The sequence below is a fragment of the Mastigoproctus giganteus genome, chromosome 2 (assembly GCF_048544385.1).
Source record: "Mastigoproctus giganteus isolate SK-2022 chromosome 2, ASM4854438v1, whole genome shotgun sequence".
NCBI classification, from domain to species: domain Eukaryota; kingdom Metazoa; phylum Arthropoda; class Arachnida; order Uropygi; family Thelyphonidae; genus Mastigoproctus; species Mastigoproctus giganteus.
Genome location: NC_143576.1, coordinates 104,474,627 through 104,491,533, shown reverse-complemented (window position 1 = coordinate 104,491,533; position 16,907 = coordinate 104,474,627). Strand labels below are relative to the sequence as shown.

The window sequence follows — 16,907 nt, the reverse complement described above, 5'->3', positions numbered from 1 at the left end:
TAATAAGAAGACAACGAAAGTATTTTTATTTATCAATATGGTCTCCTATGACACTGATACATTATTTAAAACGATGTTCAAGGCTTTAGTTCCTGCTAAAAAAATCTTATCGTTCGCAACATCCATCACAGCAGAGTTATCATCACAAAGGTTTAGATTTCCGAACAAATGAAATCAGTGGGAACCAGATCTGTTGAAAAGTATGGATGAGGCAGCAATTCAAATGGTGCTTGCAAATAAGTCACCAATTCAAATGGCTAATTCTTTTTAGGGAACAGTCAGAAGATGTACACACCAGGGTGTAAGATAAAGCCTTGATAGTATTGATATTACGATAGCAAAAAGATAAAAGTGGAAGAAGGCAGGAAGTTTTCCTGCCTTCTTCCACTCGGTGCTGAGGTAGTCGATCTCAGACCGCTTTCCCCGGTTTACCCTCACAGTCGTAAAATCGACGGTAGTACACAAACGAGGTTACATAAAACTATAAGATTATTCTTGGTTAAAACATTTGTAAAACAATTGTTTCAATCATCGAATATCATGAAAAGATGTGGTTGTTAACAACATTTATTATCACAATGACTATCGTAGTTGTTTTAAATACTACCCCCAAGAAACAGGTTTGGGGGGCCAAATTCTGCTCTTTAATGGCTAAGAACAAAAAAGAAAACAAAAAGGAGCACAAAGCAGTAAGACACATCAGGATCCTTCATCCTGATGTGTCTTACTGCTTTGTGCTCCTAAAAACACACATGCTGTTCTGATGTGTTTTTAATTTTCTGGAAAGATGGAGTATAAGCTGCCGCTGCCGCTGAGATTTCAGCAAATGTGTTGGCCAAAACATTTGCGATATCAAAAGGACTAGATAGATCTCGCCCATTACAGGATAGGATTGGAGAAGGTACGGTAGGAAATTTATCAGAAAGCTGTCTAATTTTTTTTCCATAGTATTTTGGTCTCAGTGTTTTTATTAATGCTTGACGCAAAACGGATCCAGGATTCTTTCTTGGCTTGTATTTGTATGAAACTTGCTTTTGCCTTTGACTTCTTATAATTTATTAGATTGGCTGTTGTTGGATTTTGCCGAAACAAATTCCAAGCTTCATTTTTTGCTTTTTTAGCTTTTGTGCATAGCTCATTCCACCAATAATTATAATGTTTAAGAACCGATGGATTTGATAGTGGTATTGTGTCTTTAGCCTAATTTAGGAGATGTGACGTGATGTATTCTGTGACATCATCGATAGACTGGAGACGGATTTTTTCCTCATCAAAAGCTATTGATGACTGGAATTTTGCTCAGTTTGCTCGGACAATTTTCCATTTTCTGCAGGGTTGAGCTGGAGTAGTCTGTGCTATTAATAGGTTGCATACGATTTGGGAAGTGATCACTACCCATTGGATCATTTAAAACATACCACTCTACGGTCGGGACCAGTAATGGAGAACAAATATAGAGATCTACTGCTGAGGTATATCCATTTGGGAGCTGAGCGTGAGTGGGTGTGCCGGTATTAGAGTATGGTGATGTTTAGTGCCTCTATTAGACTCTCAATAAATCGACCTAGTCTATCTAATCTAGGATCGCCTCATAAGGGGTGGTGCCCATTCGAGTTCCCTAATATACAGATTGGTGGAGGTATCTGTATGAAGAGGTCTTCAAGATCTTTTAAAGAGTAAAAACGGTTTGGTTGTAGATAAGTGTTATTGCAATATGGAGAGCTATACGAACAGCAACAGCTCTATTTCCATTTGAAGTGATATATGGTTAGTTGGGATCTTTGAATTAACTAGGATTGCCACACCACGATGGACAGCATTAGCTGTATTTCGATCTCTTCGATAAAGGCAATAGTTCTTTATCGAAAGAGAAATTTGCAGGGTTAGGTAAGTTTCCTGAAGATAAATAGCTACTGGAGAAAATCAATTAATTCGATCTTGGATATCGTATGTATTGCAACGAAAGCCACTGCAGTTCCATTGTAAAATACAAGGCATTATTTGTTTTAGTTGATGGAGCTGATTCTGACTGCTTTTTGAAGGTGACTGGTTTATGGCGTTCCAATTTCTGTTTGTCTTTTTTTAGGAAAACTGGCCGACCAGTGTCCATTTCTCCTTCTTCGGCATGGATTTATAAAATAGTACCTCCCTGTATAGATGTGCCATCTGTGTCCATGTTTGAGTCCTGAATATTTTTCCGGACTCAAACATGGACATTGTGTTTGTAATACGAGATGTAGTAGCAATCACTGGAGAAGGAGGTGCCGCTGGTATTGACAGAGGAGTATTATTTGCTTGGTCTGTGGTCTTGGATTATTGCTTGCGTACAGTTGGTTGCAGCTCAGAGAGAACATTTCTAGCCCAATCAGAAATCGATTTATTAGTAGGGACTCTGACATCAGTTTGAACGGAGACTGTTTGATATTTCTGTACAGCATTTTCGTATGTAATATTTTGGTTTATAGTTGGTACAACTAGTTTTCTTGCTTCTTGGTAACTGACTTTGTTTTCAACCTTGTATTTTACTATTTTTTTCTCGGTTTTCCACTTTTCACATATCTTCGAATATGCAGGATGATCACCTTTGCAATTTGTACAGGTCATTTTGTATATGGTCTGGGGATCCACAGTTGGAGCAGACAGGAATTCCTCTACATGCAGTTTGAGAATGGCAATACTTTTGGCATTTATTGCCTCTTAAAGGGTTGGGTAGGTAGGGACGAATGCGACAAAATAATAACCTGCTTTTACAGCGGAGGGTAAGTTGGGCGTATTGAAGGTAAGAATAATATTTCTGGTAGGTGCCAGTTGATTATCTTTTTTAGTCATTATTCTTTTTGCTTCTATTACATTCTGTCTCTGCATTTCTTGGGTTATTACCTCCTCGGTGACATTTAATAAATCCCAACTAGATATGACACCCTTATATGAATTTAGGGTTGCATGAGCAGATATTTTAACATGCATTCCAGCAAAGCTTGTTAGTTGTAAAAGCTTTTCAGAATGTCTTTGATTCGTGGTTTCTATTAAAAGGTCTCCTGATTGCAGCCTCTTCACCGTATTGGAAGATCCTGCAATACCCTCCAGATGTTTTTGGATGACAAAAAGGAGACAATTTACTCATAGGCTGACTACTTAACGAATGGAAAATTAAGAAAGATGGGCAGGGGTACTCCATCCGGGTAATCTTCTGCCTCTTTGAGTTTTCGTTTTCTGTGTCAACATGGTCTGTATTTGCCATGTTTGCTCCTTTTTTGCTCTTGGCAAGAGGACTTATCTACCAAGGTTTCTGGCCCCGCCACGGGGAGGCAGGAGCAGTGCCGCTAGGAGGCCAAGCTGTTTAAGTGTTATTTGGTTAGTGAACTAGAAATATATGGATAAATAAAGAAAGGTGGGTTTCTTTTCTGTGTTCTAACGTGTGGCTTTTCAAGTATAGAACGGATTGAAAAATAAGATTGCTAAGAGCAAAAAAGAACTTCAAAATAACTTTAGTCGCTTTTGAAGATCACTCTATGGATCGCAGAAAATATCGCTTGACCTCGAATTCGCTTGGCAACTGGGGCCCAGATGTTGTCTATTGGCCATTTTGTTGTCTGTAGCACCAAATGAAACCAATCGAACGTCTGTAACAATCGTGTTCACTATTCAGTAATTTGCGCATAAATGCTGAACTGCTTCTTTTATCTGTTTATGTGAGCCCTCATATCACGATTCAAATTTTTTCATGTGCACCAGCTTTCTAATGAATGACCACAGTTATGCAAATCACTACAGGCTGTTTCATTTGATTTCGCTACCACAAAATCAAACGAAAATCAAATGTGTCAAAATCAAACGTGTGGTTGTAACCTTTAGAAATAGTGTTGGTACTTAAGTTTTGCACACCTGTGTATTAGGTGGAATCTGGACAGTGAGGCACGTCCTCTCTCGCAATAGTTTTCGCAAAATTTTGTTTTTAGCTAATATATAGCAACGTTTAATGCTGTATATTAACTATATTTAAAGGTTAACTGATTGGTAAATTCTTTCAACAAAGGAAAACTGTCAGACTATCAATTTTACCAAATGAAAATAGAATTAAATTAGTGTTTTCGGAAGCCTGATTTATGTGGCTTGTCATCAAATAACGTATATGATGCACAAATATTGTGCCTCTTCCTCAATTTTGTTTCCCGTGGGGATATAATAATGTAAACTCCGTGAAAATTTCGCATTATTTTTATACAGTTTTTTTGTATGAAAACAGTGTGTCCAGCTTTTATCATATCCGACGATTATTTCTACAAATGTAAAGTAACTAATAAAAAAAGTTATATTTTTTAATAGCCTTTGTTTGATTTGATAAATATCCACCGAGTGGATATCTGGGAATCCTGGTGTTCGTGTTGTAATAATATTTCGAATATTACTGTCACAAAATAAGCAACAGCACATATCGCCAATTTCATTTCCACGAGAATTTCCATGAAGACAATTTTGCATCGCCGTCATGGGTATTGAGCATTGATATTGTACTATGATGAATCTATAGTCAGCGGATGTTTCAATGCTATGTCCGCAAATGTTGGTTTCAGATCAGGATGGTGTCGATGGACCAAATATGTTTCGATGGAGTGACTCCATAGTATCCCATAATCTTACTAAAAATCTGATTGGGAAGATTATAGGGAAGCACTGAATTTCGATGGTCAGTTGGAGTAATTAGCAGTTTCTTCAATCGACTAGAAGGAAGTGATGTGTAGCATTGCTAGCAAGAACTCTGTGGACTTTGAGGAGAGCACTGAATAGGTTTCATAATAGCACAGAATTCGGAGAGAAAAGGACAGAATATTAGAGATAGACCAGGTTTTTTCGATGATAGCCAGAGAACAATGTAAATGTGGAAGTTTTTTTTTTGCACTGTGATGATAAATGCAGTGGTATGAAAAAAATCGAAGCTTAAAATTTCAGGCATGATCGAATGAATTCTTAATCGTAATTTAAAGTTTATGACGCCAATTAGCTACACTATTTCACGAAAATACTTCTTTATCCCAAAGTTGCATTCACCAAAGTTGATATGATGTACAGTATATCTTTTAATTATATGTTTTCCTGGCGGTCTGATTAAACGGCATAATTTACAATCGTAACAGGTAAATTCATTTGTATACAGAATCTTTTATGGCAGCAATAAATGTTCTATATTCCCAAATTTGTATTTTGTAAAATAATAAAATTATTTTGGAATATAGTTACAGATCGCTCTGTAACCTCTCCGAATAAGTGCGACTGGACTGCTCGTTTGTCTAATTCATAATAAGCCATCCTGACCGGAAAAGGCTGAGAAGAATAAGACTAATTTAACTTCCTAACTAAATTATTGGTTAACAGCACCCTTATCAACAAGAAAAAAATAATCTGTACGCATTGATACCAGCTACTGAGACCGATAAACGTGTAACTAAAATATCCCCTTCAACAAACTAGAAAATATTTTAAAGCTAAGACGATACTTCGACCATAAACTCAAATCACTTTGTTTAAAAATTACGGAATCCGACGTAGCGTTTTCCTTCAAAATGAATGAGTACTAATATTGCAAAGCCGAATACCATCATTAATATAGTGCAACTTAGTAAAAGGTCATGGAAAAAGCTCTGAAATGTATAAAAACATTTTCAAATTTTTTCATATAACACGAAATAATGAATCAATTTTTCCATATAACGCCAAATAAAGAAGTACTATACGTAGACTATCACTAAGGTACCTTTCAACGAATAATATGCCTGTACAACATAAAGCAAGACAAAGCTGACCGAAAAATTAATAATCAAAAACACCAACTGATTTCTGCTATGCTAATGTATCCTGTTTGTTTCTTTTCATGCCACAAAAGTACCTTAGTCAAAATGGTGCCACACGTTTACCTGTCCATTTACATTTTGGGCGAGCTAAAAAATCGTAATAGCTCACCGGAAAAAAATTCTACTCTCTCATTCTGAGATCGGTTATTTATAACCAAGACAACTCTTTTAAGAATTCTTCGAGTTTTCGAACAAAAGACTCTCTAAACGAATGATAGATGTTTAAGCCAGCCACTTTTCTATTACGAAAGACACCAACAGAAGTAAAAAGGTGAAAAGTTGTTAATTTTTTTTTCGTTGTTCTTGTTTGTATACATTCCTCTGAAATAAAAATTACAAGGAGACGTTAGAATTCCAAGGTTCGTTCTTCGACTGCGGATAATATATAACGTTTAGTTGTTAATTCATTTAATCAAGAATATCCGTTCTCAGTTCTCATTTATATCTAAAATTCATCACTTCTTTCAAATTTTTGCCAATGGAATCAAAAATACTTCCAACCACAATTAAACGTCCATAGGCGAGTTCGATCATAGCCAAGAAACGCGAGTTCTGCGAACCTCATTTGCCTACCATGCTCCATTACGATATTCGTTGTTAAAATGGCTGTAATATCCATATTGAAATCTACTGCCATGTCAAGCGACAGACGAATCGCTAGCATAAATCGGTTATTAAACTTTCATAAATCGTAATTAAAATGAATATACTTTTTTGTATTATAAAACCTTGCAAAATCTTTCTACTTACATACGACATGACTTTGTAGATGCAAAATTCAAGGGTATGATCACTGGTAATTCATCCAGGAATTATATTAATACGGTAGACTCTCAGTTATCTGGGTTGGTTTGGGAAAGAAATATTTAAGAAAAATCGAAACCCTGTGTACAGGTCAATGTTGATAAAAAGTCGCGAGTTAGATTTAAATTTGAAAATATCTGCATTTCTGCCCATACACGATAGAAGAGAGAGCAGGATGAGAACCTTTTCAATCAATTTGGCTCTGGAGAGATTGTGCAAGGCTCATAGGGTAGAATTTTTCCCAGCGTGGTCTGTGCTTGTTAACAGGAGATACTGCAGGAATATTTGCTGATGCCATCGAGGCAGTGTTAGATAGCTCGGAACACTGCTAGTTTGGGAGAAGGATGCAGAGATTAATAGAACAACAATAGCTACAGATGCAAGTGATTCTTTCACTGCTTATATTGGAACGAGCAGCAGCCTGGAAAGCAAGGTGCCAGATATTTCAAGGACTGCTGGGAGTCATCATGGAACAAGTAAATACATGGGCAGCTTTAGAATAACTAAGAGTAAGATCATAATAATTGCATGTACACCAATGCAAGTAGTATAGTAAATAAATTTGAAGTGCTGGTGAAGACGTCAAATACGGAAATTGTTGGAATATCAGAGACGTGTCACACAGATATAAGGAATGCAGAATTTGAATACGTGGAGTACAATGAGTGCAGAAAACGCAGTAGGATAGGAGGGATTGTGCTGTTAGTTAAGAAATGCATAAAATCCAAGGCAGTGCATCCAGTTGACATGGACGGCCAGTGCAACGTTGAGCCAGTTTGGTGTGAAATAGGCAATTGACAAAATGAGTACAACGAAGAACTGTACACCGAAATAAAGTGGGCCAGTAAATCAGAATGTCTTATAATGGGGGATTTTAACTTTCCAGATATTGATTGGAACTTGTGTATTGGTCACTCGCACACTAGCAAGACGTTTGTGGACTTAGTGGATGACTGTTTTTTCTACAAGGCGCAACAAGAGGGAGGTAGTAATACACTTGATCTGATTATTACCAGTGATTATTCATCAATTAATAATTTGCAGATAAAGGAACCACTAGGTGGCAGTGATCACAGTACATTGATGTAGGATTTACTTAAAGATATTACTACCGTTAGGGGTAAAAGGAAGGGTTTTTTGCTTTCGTAAAGATGATTATAGTGATCTCAGTTTTAAATTCTATATCTGAACGCTAGAAGCCAAAATGACGTCATAATCTGTGTAACGCTCTAACTGAAACCCGTTATTCTTACTTTAAATTAAGTGCAGACTTTTCTTTTTGTATTTATTTTAATGAACCATTCTCTCAATAAATATTTCAAGGATACCCTGCGCAAGCATGATTATTATATGAAGAGTATACAATGAGAAGGTCCCTCTTTATAAGCATCACTTTGTCAGCGAAAGCGGCACGTCCTTTGTATTCCACGAGTACAGAAATTTTATTAAACTTTAAATTTTAAGTATCTTTATTATTTTTAATGATGAACTGAAGTTTTTGTTAAGTAGTTCTCATCCTTTTCCGTTTCAACGTGATCACTTTATGTAGTTTATCACTTATCTTGTCCGTAGGTGAACCCAGAAATGTCCTATTGTTTTTTTATTCCTAAGCGATGAAAAATTAAAGGCAAAACTGCTTCTTTATTCATTAAAAATATTGCTTTTGATCAACCACCACAATTTTAATTCTTTAGTGTTGCTTAAATATAAACCATGAGCATTGGACTCAACTTCAAGCGTTCGAAAATATTAATTTCATATAACGCAAACAAGATGACGTTGAGCGTCAGTTTTTCATAATTTACTGCATAAATATTTCAGCGAGTTAATATTTAAGTGACAAGGAATATTCGATAATTAAGAAAAAAGTACTATGGATTAGATGTTCTCTAGAATAAATAGAAATTATTCAACTTCCGGCCTTCTTCACAAAAAATTATTATAACGTTTGCTCTCATTTTCTCCCTAGAACGCCATTATTAAAATCGATAACCAAGAGGTGTGAGGAGAGGAGACACCTGCCGCTCTGTATCAATTTCTTATCAACCTCTGAGGAGGCAACTGCACAGGAACAAAAATTGCCTTTCTCGTTCAAGCGCAAAATGGATATCCAGCGTAATGTCTTCTACAGCGGATTTCGATTCCTTGTCTTACTTAGCACTTTTAGCGGTAATTGCTTTTTGAAAGGTATATTCAGGGTTAAGGTTTTTAGCATTTACTTTCGTGCATTCAGTGTTCAATCCTTCTACAGTTTCCTGGTTAGTATCGCTGTGATTGTACTAAATTTTCAATATTTCAGCGCAGTATCGAAGCACCATAATCAGAGTGAAAGACATGCGCAGTATATGAATATTTCCATCATTCTAACAGAAACAATGTTCGGAAGGTTATTTATGTTTACAACAGGAAAGAAAATGATCCTCCTTATAGAAAATTGCTGCAGACTTGAAGCAGAGCTGACTGCAAAGCGAACCACGCCATGCCAAAAGAGTCATATTATGAAAATAATTCTTTCTATTCAATTGATAGCATTTGTTTTCTCGTTTGTGATTGCCTATATCACCGGAAAAAAGGAAGAAGACCTATTTTTTTGTCCCAAATGGTCTCTAAACGTCCAGTGTGTGACAGGACTAATGATACACGGAATAATAACTTTCATGAACTTTATCCCAACAACTCAGATTGCTTGTTGGATTACATATTTCGCACAGTTTCACAGGCATTCCTTTTATACTGTGAATGCGATATTGAAAGAAATTAAACAAAATACTTTATTGGGGAACAACGGTGAGAAACTAGAAATGGTTAGATTTCTTTACGCTAGATGTTGTTGTGTTGCAAAGGAAGCAAACCAATTATTTTCTGTGGCCCTCTTTGTCATTTACGCTTCCAAGACCGCGCTCAGTTGCTTTAATGGTTTTCATGTTTTCAACACGAATTTCTTTCCATCCTACAGAGTAAGCTGTGGTACTATCCTTCTTTGGGGATTTTTAACAATGATATTCGTTTCCTACTGCTTACAGAAAGTTTTAGATGAGGTAAGTGTTATAAGAAGTTTTATTTAACGTATCCATTTCTCTGTCTGTCTGTAAAAGAGATTATTTGTGATGAACAAAGAAACTTCAGGATAATTAGTTTTAATACGTGTTAAGTTTATTTTATTTTATTTTATTTATTTTCATAAGTGTTTCTGGACAATTCTAATAGTTATCACTACTGCTGAACTACACAGTTGGGTATGACGGTTGCAAAATGAGAATTCACTCAATGTTTGCAGTTGATATAATTCAACTCACTCTGCATAAACTGAAAGAATCACGGAATAAACAAGTTTGTTTTAAACAAAAGCAGATACACATTTTTAAAGCACACCTTAAGCAAAAACTTAATAAACTAAACCATGAATATTTTATATTCATATGTTTTACTTTATTCAGCTTTTGATGGGAAAGATTTTTTTGTTTTAGATTCTCTATCTATACTTACTTCAGTCTGGGTTATTTCGCCTCTTTCATTTTGATTTCCCAATCCATATTTTCCTATCACGTCTCCATCTGGCTCACTTCCTACTTTTGCATTTAAGTCTCCCACATTATGATTATAATTTCCTGAGATTTGCATTGTTTCGTTGCTGTTTCCTGCTGTTCATAAAACTTTTCTAGTTCCTCTTCACTACTCTCTGCTGTTGGAGCATACACCTGAATGATGGCCATATCAAAAAGTTTTCCTTTGAGTTTGACCAGCAGTATTCTGTCTGGCCAGTTTTTGGAATTGTTTTTGTTGTGGTCTCTGTGGCATCAGATAATGTGGTGGTATGCCATTGCCTACCACATGGCTGATTTTGAAAAGGGCCGGCTTTAATCATAGGAACAGTCGTCATGCAACACACGAGATGTTCGGGAAGAGAAAGTTGACTAAGGCAGAGCCCTGCTTATTGGAGAAAGGCTGATTACAGCTGGTTTTCGCCTGGTTTCCAGAGGGCGTCGTTTATATATATATATATAAGCTAAATAAAAATAGGATATTGCCTTTTCTGTTAGCTTATCTATTATTTTTCTTATTTATTTTAATATATATTGCAGTAATTTATATTTCTCTATTTAATTTTTTTTGGATTAATTTGATTATATATATATATATATATATATATATATATATATATATATAGGGTGTCTCAAAAATACACGTCATAACTTCAGGAATGAGTTCCTCATATGTAGACAATAAAAATATTTTATATCAACATAGTTCCGGAAATGCTTGGTTCCCGAGTTTTGAAGGTCTGTCTATGACACTTAACTGTTCACATCACCTTATACTAATTGTTCAAAATGTCCACCTTCTGCCTGAATATAGGCCTCACATCGACGTCTCATGGACTTGCGAAGACGATGCCAAATTCCTGGCATGTTTCGTATTGTCTCACAATCTGCCACAATTTGATTGCGGAGAGTTTCCACTTCAGCAATGCAATGCAATGCAACAGCTAGTTGCATTGCTATTCTGCGTGTGCTGATTCTAGGAGTGGCATGCACAACATCCAAAATCTCCTCCTCTACTTCAGGAGTCGTAGATCTTGGTCGTCCTCTGTTGGAAGCACGAGTTGTAAAGGTTCCATGTTCACAAAGGCGGCAAGGATACCTTCAAACGTTTTCCTGTCTGGACATCTTCGTTCTGGGAACCTTTCGTGGTACAAATTACGAGCTTCCAGAGCATTGCTATTCGCCAAACTGTACATAAAGTGCATATCCGCTTGCTCCTGATTTGAGTACATGGTCAGAATGGAAAACCACCAGATTCTGTCAGTACCTTGTGATGAAGAAAATCACTTGTGGAAGATAAGACATTCCCGGTTATAATAACTCGGGAACCAAGCATTTCCGGAAATATGTTGATATAAAATATATATTTTTTTTATTGTCTACATATGAGGAACTCAAGATGTGCTGGACAAAGTATCTCTAAAACGGAAGTTCCCCTGAACTTTTCCCGCACCACAGTTTCAAGGGGGTATCGAGAATGGTGCAACGAACAGAAAACATCCTCTCAACGGCACTCCTGTGGAAGAAAATCGCTTGTCGATGAGAGAGATCAGAGATGGATGGCTAGAATTGTGCAAGGAAACAAACGGGCCATAATGTCGCACATGACGTCAGAATACAACCTTGGTGCGCAGAACAAAATATCTTAACGGACAACTAGTCGAACTTTGGCGAGAATGGTTTACAATAGCCGACGGCCACATCGCGTACCTTTGTTATCGATGAAGAACAAGAGAGCACGCCTCTTGTGGGCACAGCAACACCAGCACTGGACTATCGAGGATTGGAAGAGAATTTCTTGGTCTGACCAGTCGAAGTTCCTAGTACATCATGTTGATGGAAGGCTCAGAATTTGGCGAAAACGACATGAATCCATGGACCCGTCATGTCTGCCGACTACTCTGCAAGGCGGTGGGGCAGTGTTATGGTTTGGAGAATGTTTTCTTGGCACACGCTGGGTCCATTGATACCCATAGATTCACGTCCGTCTGAATGCCACATCGTATCTACACATCATTGCTGACCAAGTGCATCTGTTCACGTTGAAAGTTTATCCTCAGTCAGATGGTTACTTCCAGCAGGATAATGCGCCGACCGGTGCTCAAAGCCCGAATCACTATGGAATGGTTCCAGGAACATGACAACGACTTTCTTTGCTGCAGTGGCCCGCTCAGTCCTACAACATGTCTGGATCTCAATCCTATTGAACATCTTTGGGATGAGCTGGAAAGGGCTGTTCGCTGCAAGCATACACCTCCGTCGAATCTCATGGAACTGCGCGACACACTCATGTCTGCATGGTACTCCATTCCTGCACAACGTTTTCAGCATCTTGTTCAATCCATGCCTAGACGAATTCAGGCTGTTTGGAAGGCTAAAGGAGGCTCAACATGCTACTAGGTGGGTGTAAATAATAAAGTGGCAGCACAGTTATATATATATATATATATAAATAATTTTTTTTCAGTATATTCGCACAATTAATTTTTATCACTTCAGTGAATGAATTTATTCATAAGGTGACACTAATTTCATACGTTTTTAAATATTCGCTCCTATATTTCAAAATTTAAATTCCTTTCATTAGCGTTAAACCGCTGCATAATCTTCAGTATTTTTCGATCGCGATAACCATTAAAGTGTTATTTTAGTCTTACAGCCTAAATATTTACCACTCAGTCCTAAAATATATGTCTAATGAATTCTCTTTATCTCGTCTTCTTTACAGTAAAGTGTATTTTCAGTTTTTTATGCTTCAAACCATCAAATTAGTATTCGCTGGTCCTTTATTGTACTCCAAATGTTCCACTTCTGTTTTGATCCATACATCATCTATTCGTTATCGCCATATTTCCTCAGTACTGTATGTCTTTACACCAGTATCCCATTCACATACGTCTTCCCAGCAAGCACCACCTGCTCTTTCAGAGAGGACGGGCACCTACTTAGCACCAGGAACTCTTCCTTGGCTGGAATGCCTGGAATAGTTATCAATTCTCAAATTCGGCACAGACTGGCATGCAGTGTATACTATGCCGGCATAGCCAAAACTCGTATTTTATTAAGTTTATTCATTCTGGGAGGTGATATTTATGGTCGCTGAGTACATAAAGAAAACTAAACTTCTTTTTAGCATCCTCTTTCATGATCTTAGTTCCCAAAAATAACCTCAACCTGATTTTAAATGTTGGTTTTCTTACCAACATTTAAAATCAAGTGCTGATTATATTTTAAATTTTAAGGAAAAAATGAATTCTACCCAATTAAATATAGAAATATAGGTCAAAATTCACATCGAATTTACAGTACTTTAGAATCTATTCCATATTCCATTGCGGTATGAGTGATTCCAATGTTTTATGAGAGGGTAATTTTATTCTTTCAATCACTGTATATTAACATTTTTGTGGGCTATGTTTTATGTAAGTTTTATTAAGAAAATCGGTTCTTCAGTAACGAGTTTTTTTTTTTTTTTATTTCTTCCATTTTAGGCTGAGGAAACTCATTTTATTCTCAACCAGTTCCCGATTGGATCCTTGCCAGTGAAGGAACAGAAAAGTGTAATTAAATTGAATATATTCCTTGTTCAATATATACTACTATAAACTATTAATTGCTGACATTTAAAATTATATTTAAAATTATATTTAATAATTTTAAACATAATTTTAAATGATGCATCTGGTCGATTGACCAGTTGCATCATTCAGTCACATTACTTGGTTTTTTCGTCCAGCAAACAGAAAACTGAAGGAAGTGTGGTTTCGTTGGTTGGTTTAATTTTTTATGGCACATTGGCAACTAGGCCATAATACACCGCGTCGCTGAACAAAAAATGTTCATAGTTACAGACACAATATACCGATGCCTCATTGCCTTGGTTACCATGGCGCATTATCTAAAGTTTCGCCTGCTTGTTACCTATATAATATCAACAAACATAGCAGAACAATTTATTAAGCGTTTTTATAAATTACACAGAACCGGTATGCCCTAATGTAATATATATAAATGTTGCAAAAATATAAAAGCTTGAATTTCCGCCAAAATATTGAAACTAGAGAAAACCCACCAAGTACAGGGTTGGATTCAGCACGCAAAGATACATATAAGAAACAATGTTAAATACAGTGCTCGACAAAATTAACAGAACAAGTGGAAAACGTTGGGTAACTCGTGCAGCTTGAAATAAAATGAGACAAAATCTAGTTTAGTGATGTACTATGGAATAACGATGAAATGAGGAAAGAGAGAGAGAAATTTCGGGCAGGTATAAAGGGGTTGTATACGAATTAGCAAAAATGTAACATTATAGAAGTCGATACAAGATGCTTGAAAAAATAGTCACATAAAATCAATACGGCATATGATTCCCCTCTGACGGCTAAACAGTACTAACAGCTTTGAATCATGTTCGATATAACGTTGTCTACAGGGTTCTGTGGCAGAAAATTCTATCCTTCCACAAGTGCAGACCTTAGCTCACCAAGTGACCGAAGAGTCGGCTATCGGCGTGAAATGCCACGCCCAAGGGCATACCACAGATGTTCGATAGGATTTAAGTTTGGTGATGGTTCTGGCCACTGCAGTCGTTGGATATTTAAGTTTCAAGATATTCCTTCATCACTTGAGCTCTACATACAGTGGTGTTGTCGCGCATGTACAAAAATTCATGGCAAACCGCACCGCTAAAATTTCGCACACAGAGTTCACAGATCTGTTCTGCGCTGCGAAGTTACAATACCCTTATCAAGAACATGAAAGAGAGGCGCGGCTTGATCATTATTCTGTCCAACACGAGAACACCACCTCCATCATAAGTATCCCTCTTTTGTGATGTTGGAGGGATGATACCGCATTCCTCGTTGTGTCCGGATGAAATAACATCTACAATCTGTTTGTTGGCTAAAATGGGACTCATCAGAGAACCGAGCTATACCCCATTGTCAGGACTCCAAGTTACATATTCATGGCACCAGTTTTGACGAGCTCTGCGGGTTTTGGGTTAACGGGATACAAACCATTCGCATCTCTGTGTAGAGTCCATTTGAATTCAGCCTTCTTATCACATTCCGGTTGGAAATGTTTTCACCTGTAGTTGCAGAAACTTCAAAAGACAGAACATCATAAGGTTCTGCCTTACTGTTAGATACAGATAGCAATCTCTCTGTTTGACGTAGCCCTCCGGCGACCTTGTCTAGCCTTCTTATAATGGTTCCCGTCTCCTGAAACTGCTTCCATAGTGCCGAGATGATACTGCTTGACACTTTAAGCCAAAGTACTGTACAACCTGTGCTGCGACTGCCCGGCTTCGAGTCGTCCAACAGTCTGCCATCTTAAATAATCAACTAAACGACAATGACCTGTCTGGAGATGTTATCTCACCTGAGAAAGCTAAAAAAATGGGAATGTAGTAATATGGTCGCAACCCGTGTTTTTATAGGCACGAATAATTTGCATAATGTGCGGCTCTGTAACGTAATAGATCGATTGCTATTGGAATACTTGGAATTTGCATGGCAGAATGCCTATAATATCAAATATTCGCCCTTGACGATACTGTTCACAATAAAATATTTCGCAATGAAGAACATTTTGTTCTGTTAATTTTGTTGAGCAGAGTATAAACATAAATTTGTTATCTAGTCAATAAAGTAAAGCCTAAGTCCATGAGTTAGAACGGATCTTCGCAAGCCGCAGCTTTAATTTCCTTTTGAGTGTATTGAGCAAGACTATGCGGTGGTGCTGAATTCGCATCTGTTTTCGGGAGGGATATCCCCACTCCAGAGTGAAAATATTCCCGTGATAAAATATCAAGCTAGAGCTATATTAGTACTACTTTTCGCCTCCCGCACTTCTCAGATCGGGTGAAGCAGTCTGGATTCAACACTGCAACTTTTCTGTCATTCGCTAAACGTGATGATCAGCTGTCATACTGACTTTCCTGTACATTTTTATACTTATGATCAGTTCATATGCTTATGTTCATATGCAGTCTACGGTTTCTGTTTGCTGGAACACGTTCCAACATACCAAAATAGTAGACAATTAACCAATTTCCTCAATTGTTTTTAATAGAATTCCGGGTGATTATGAAATGAAATATTGCAATCATTTCTTGTCACGGTCTCTGCTGGTTTTTATTATCTTAAACAATCACTGCCTGCCATATCGTAGGCAGTTGAAAGAAACTTCAGCTTGCCCGCTTATGTGAGGTTTAAATGAAACTTATACCTAAGACGCTCTAAATATACAAAGATCAGGTGCTCGTTCAGTAAAACGTTGGGTATTATTTGATGTTTCTGCTTTTCTTGTTTCTAAAAGATCATTGAAAAGAACTTGATTTAGAACAATTGAGCAAGAAAAGCAAGTCCCTCTTAACGTCTTAAAATTTCGAGTTCTCCACAGAATAGGTAACTTTAAGTGAAGACTTAGAGAAACTTAAAGAAAACTCAGAGAAATTTAAGTTAATTTGAAAGGCAATTTTAAAAATTAGCGTAAACTGTAGCTTGTTGCAATTGCGAAAGACAGTAATGCAGTTTATTACTCTGATGGTAAGGTTTTACCCTTTACTTTTGTTACGTTTCAGCTGAAGATGTTTTTATTGACGTGTCAACAAGAAAAGCCAACTTTCTCAGCATGGGGGTTCTTTAATGTTGATTTGACGCTAATGACATCGGTAAGTAATTTAAAGTAGACCATCCTTTGTCTC

At 37.0% G+C, this 16,907-nt stretch overlaps 1 protein-coding gene across 1 annotated transcript in view; it reads right to left on the bottom strand.

Moving 5' to 3' along the window:
• LOC150089478 (uncharacterized) overlaps positions 1-10,274 on the bottom strand; it is a 706,048-nt gene extending 695,774 nt beyond the window's left edge. The window contains exons 1-2 of the mRNA XM_090389998.1: positions 10,140-10,274; positions 5,534-5,639 (exon numbers count right to left, since the gene is read on the bottom strand). Coding sequence (XP_090246124.1) covers positions 5,534-5,639; positions 10,140-10,274 — 241 coding nt within the window. The remainder of the gene's footprint in view (positions 1-5,533; positions 5,640-10,139) is intronic.
• Positions 10,275-16,907: the final 6,633 nt, after the last annotated feature.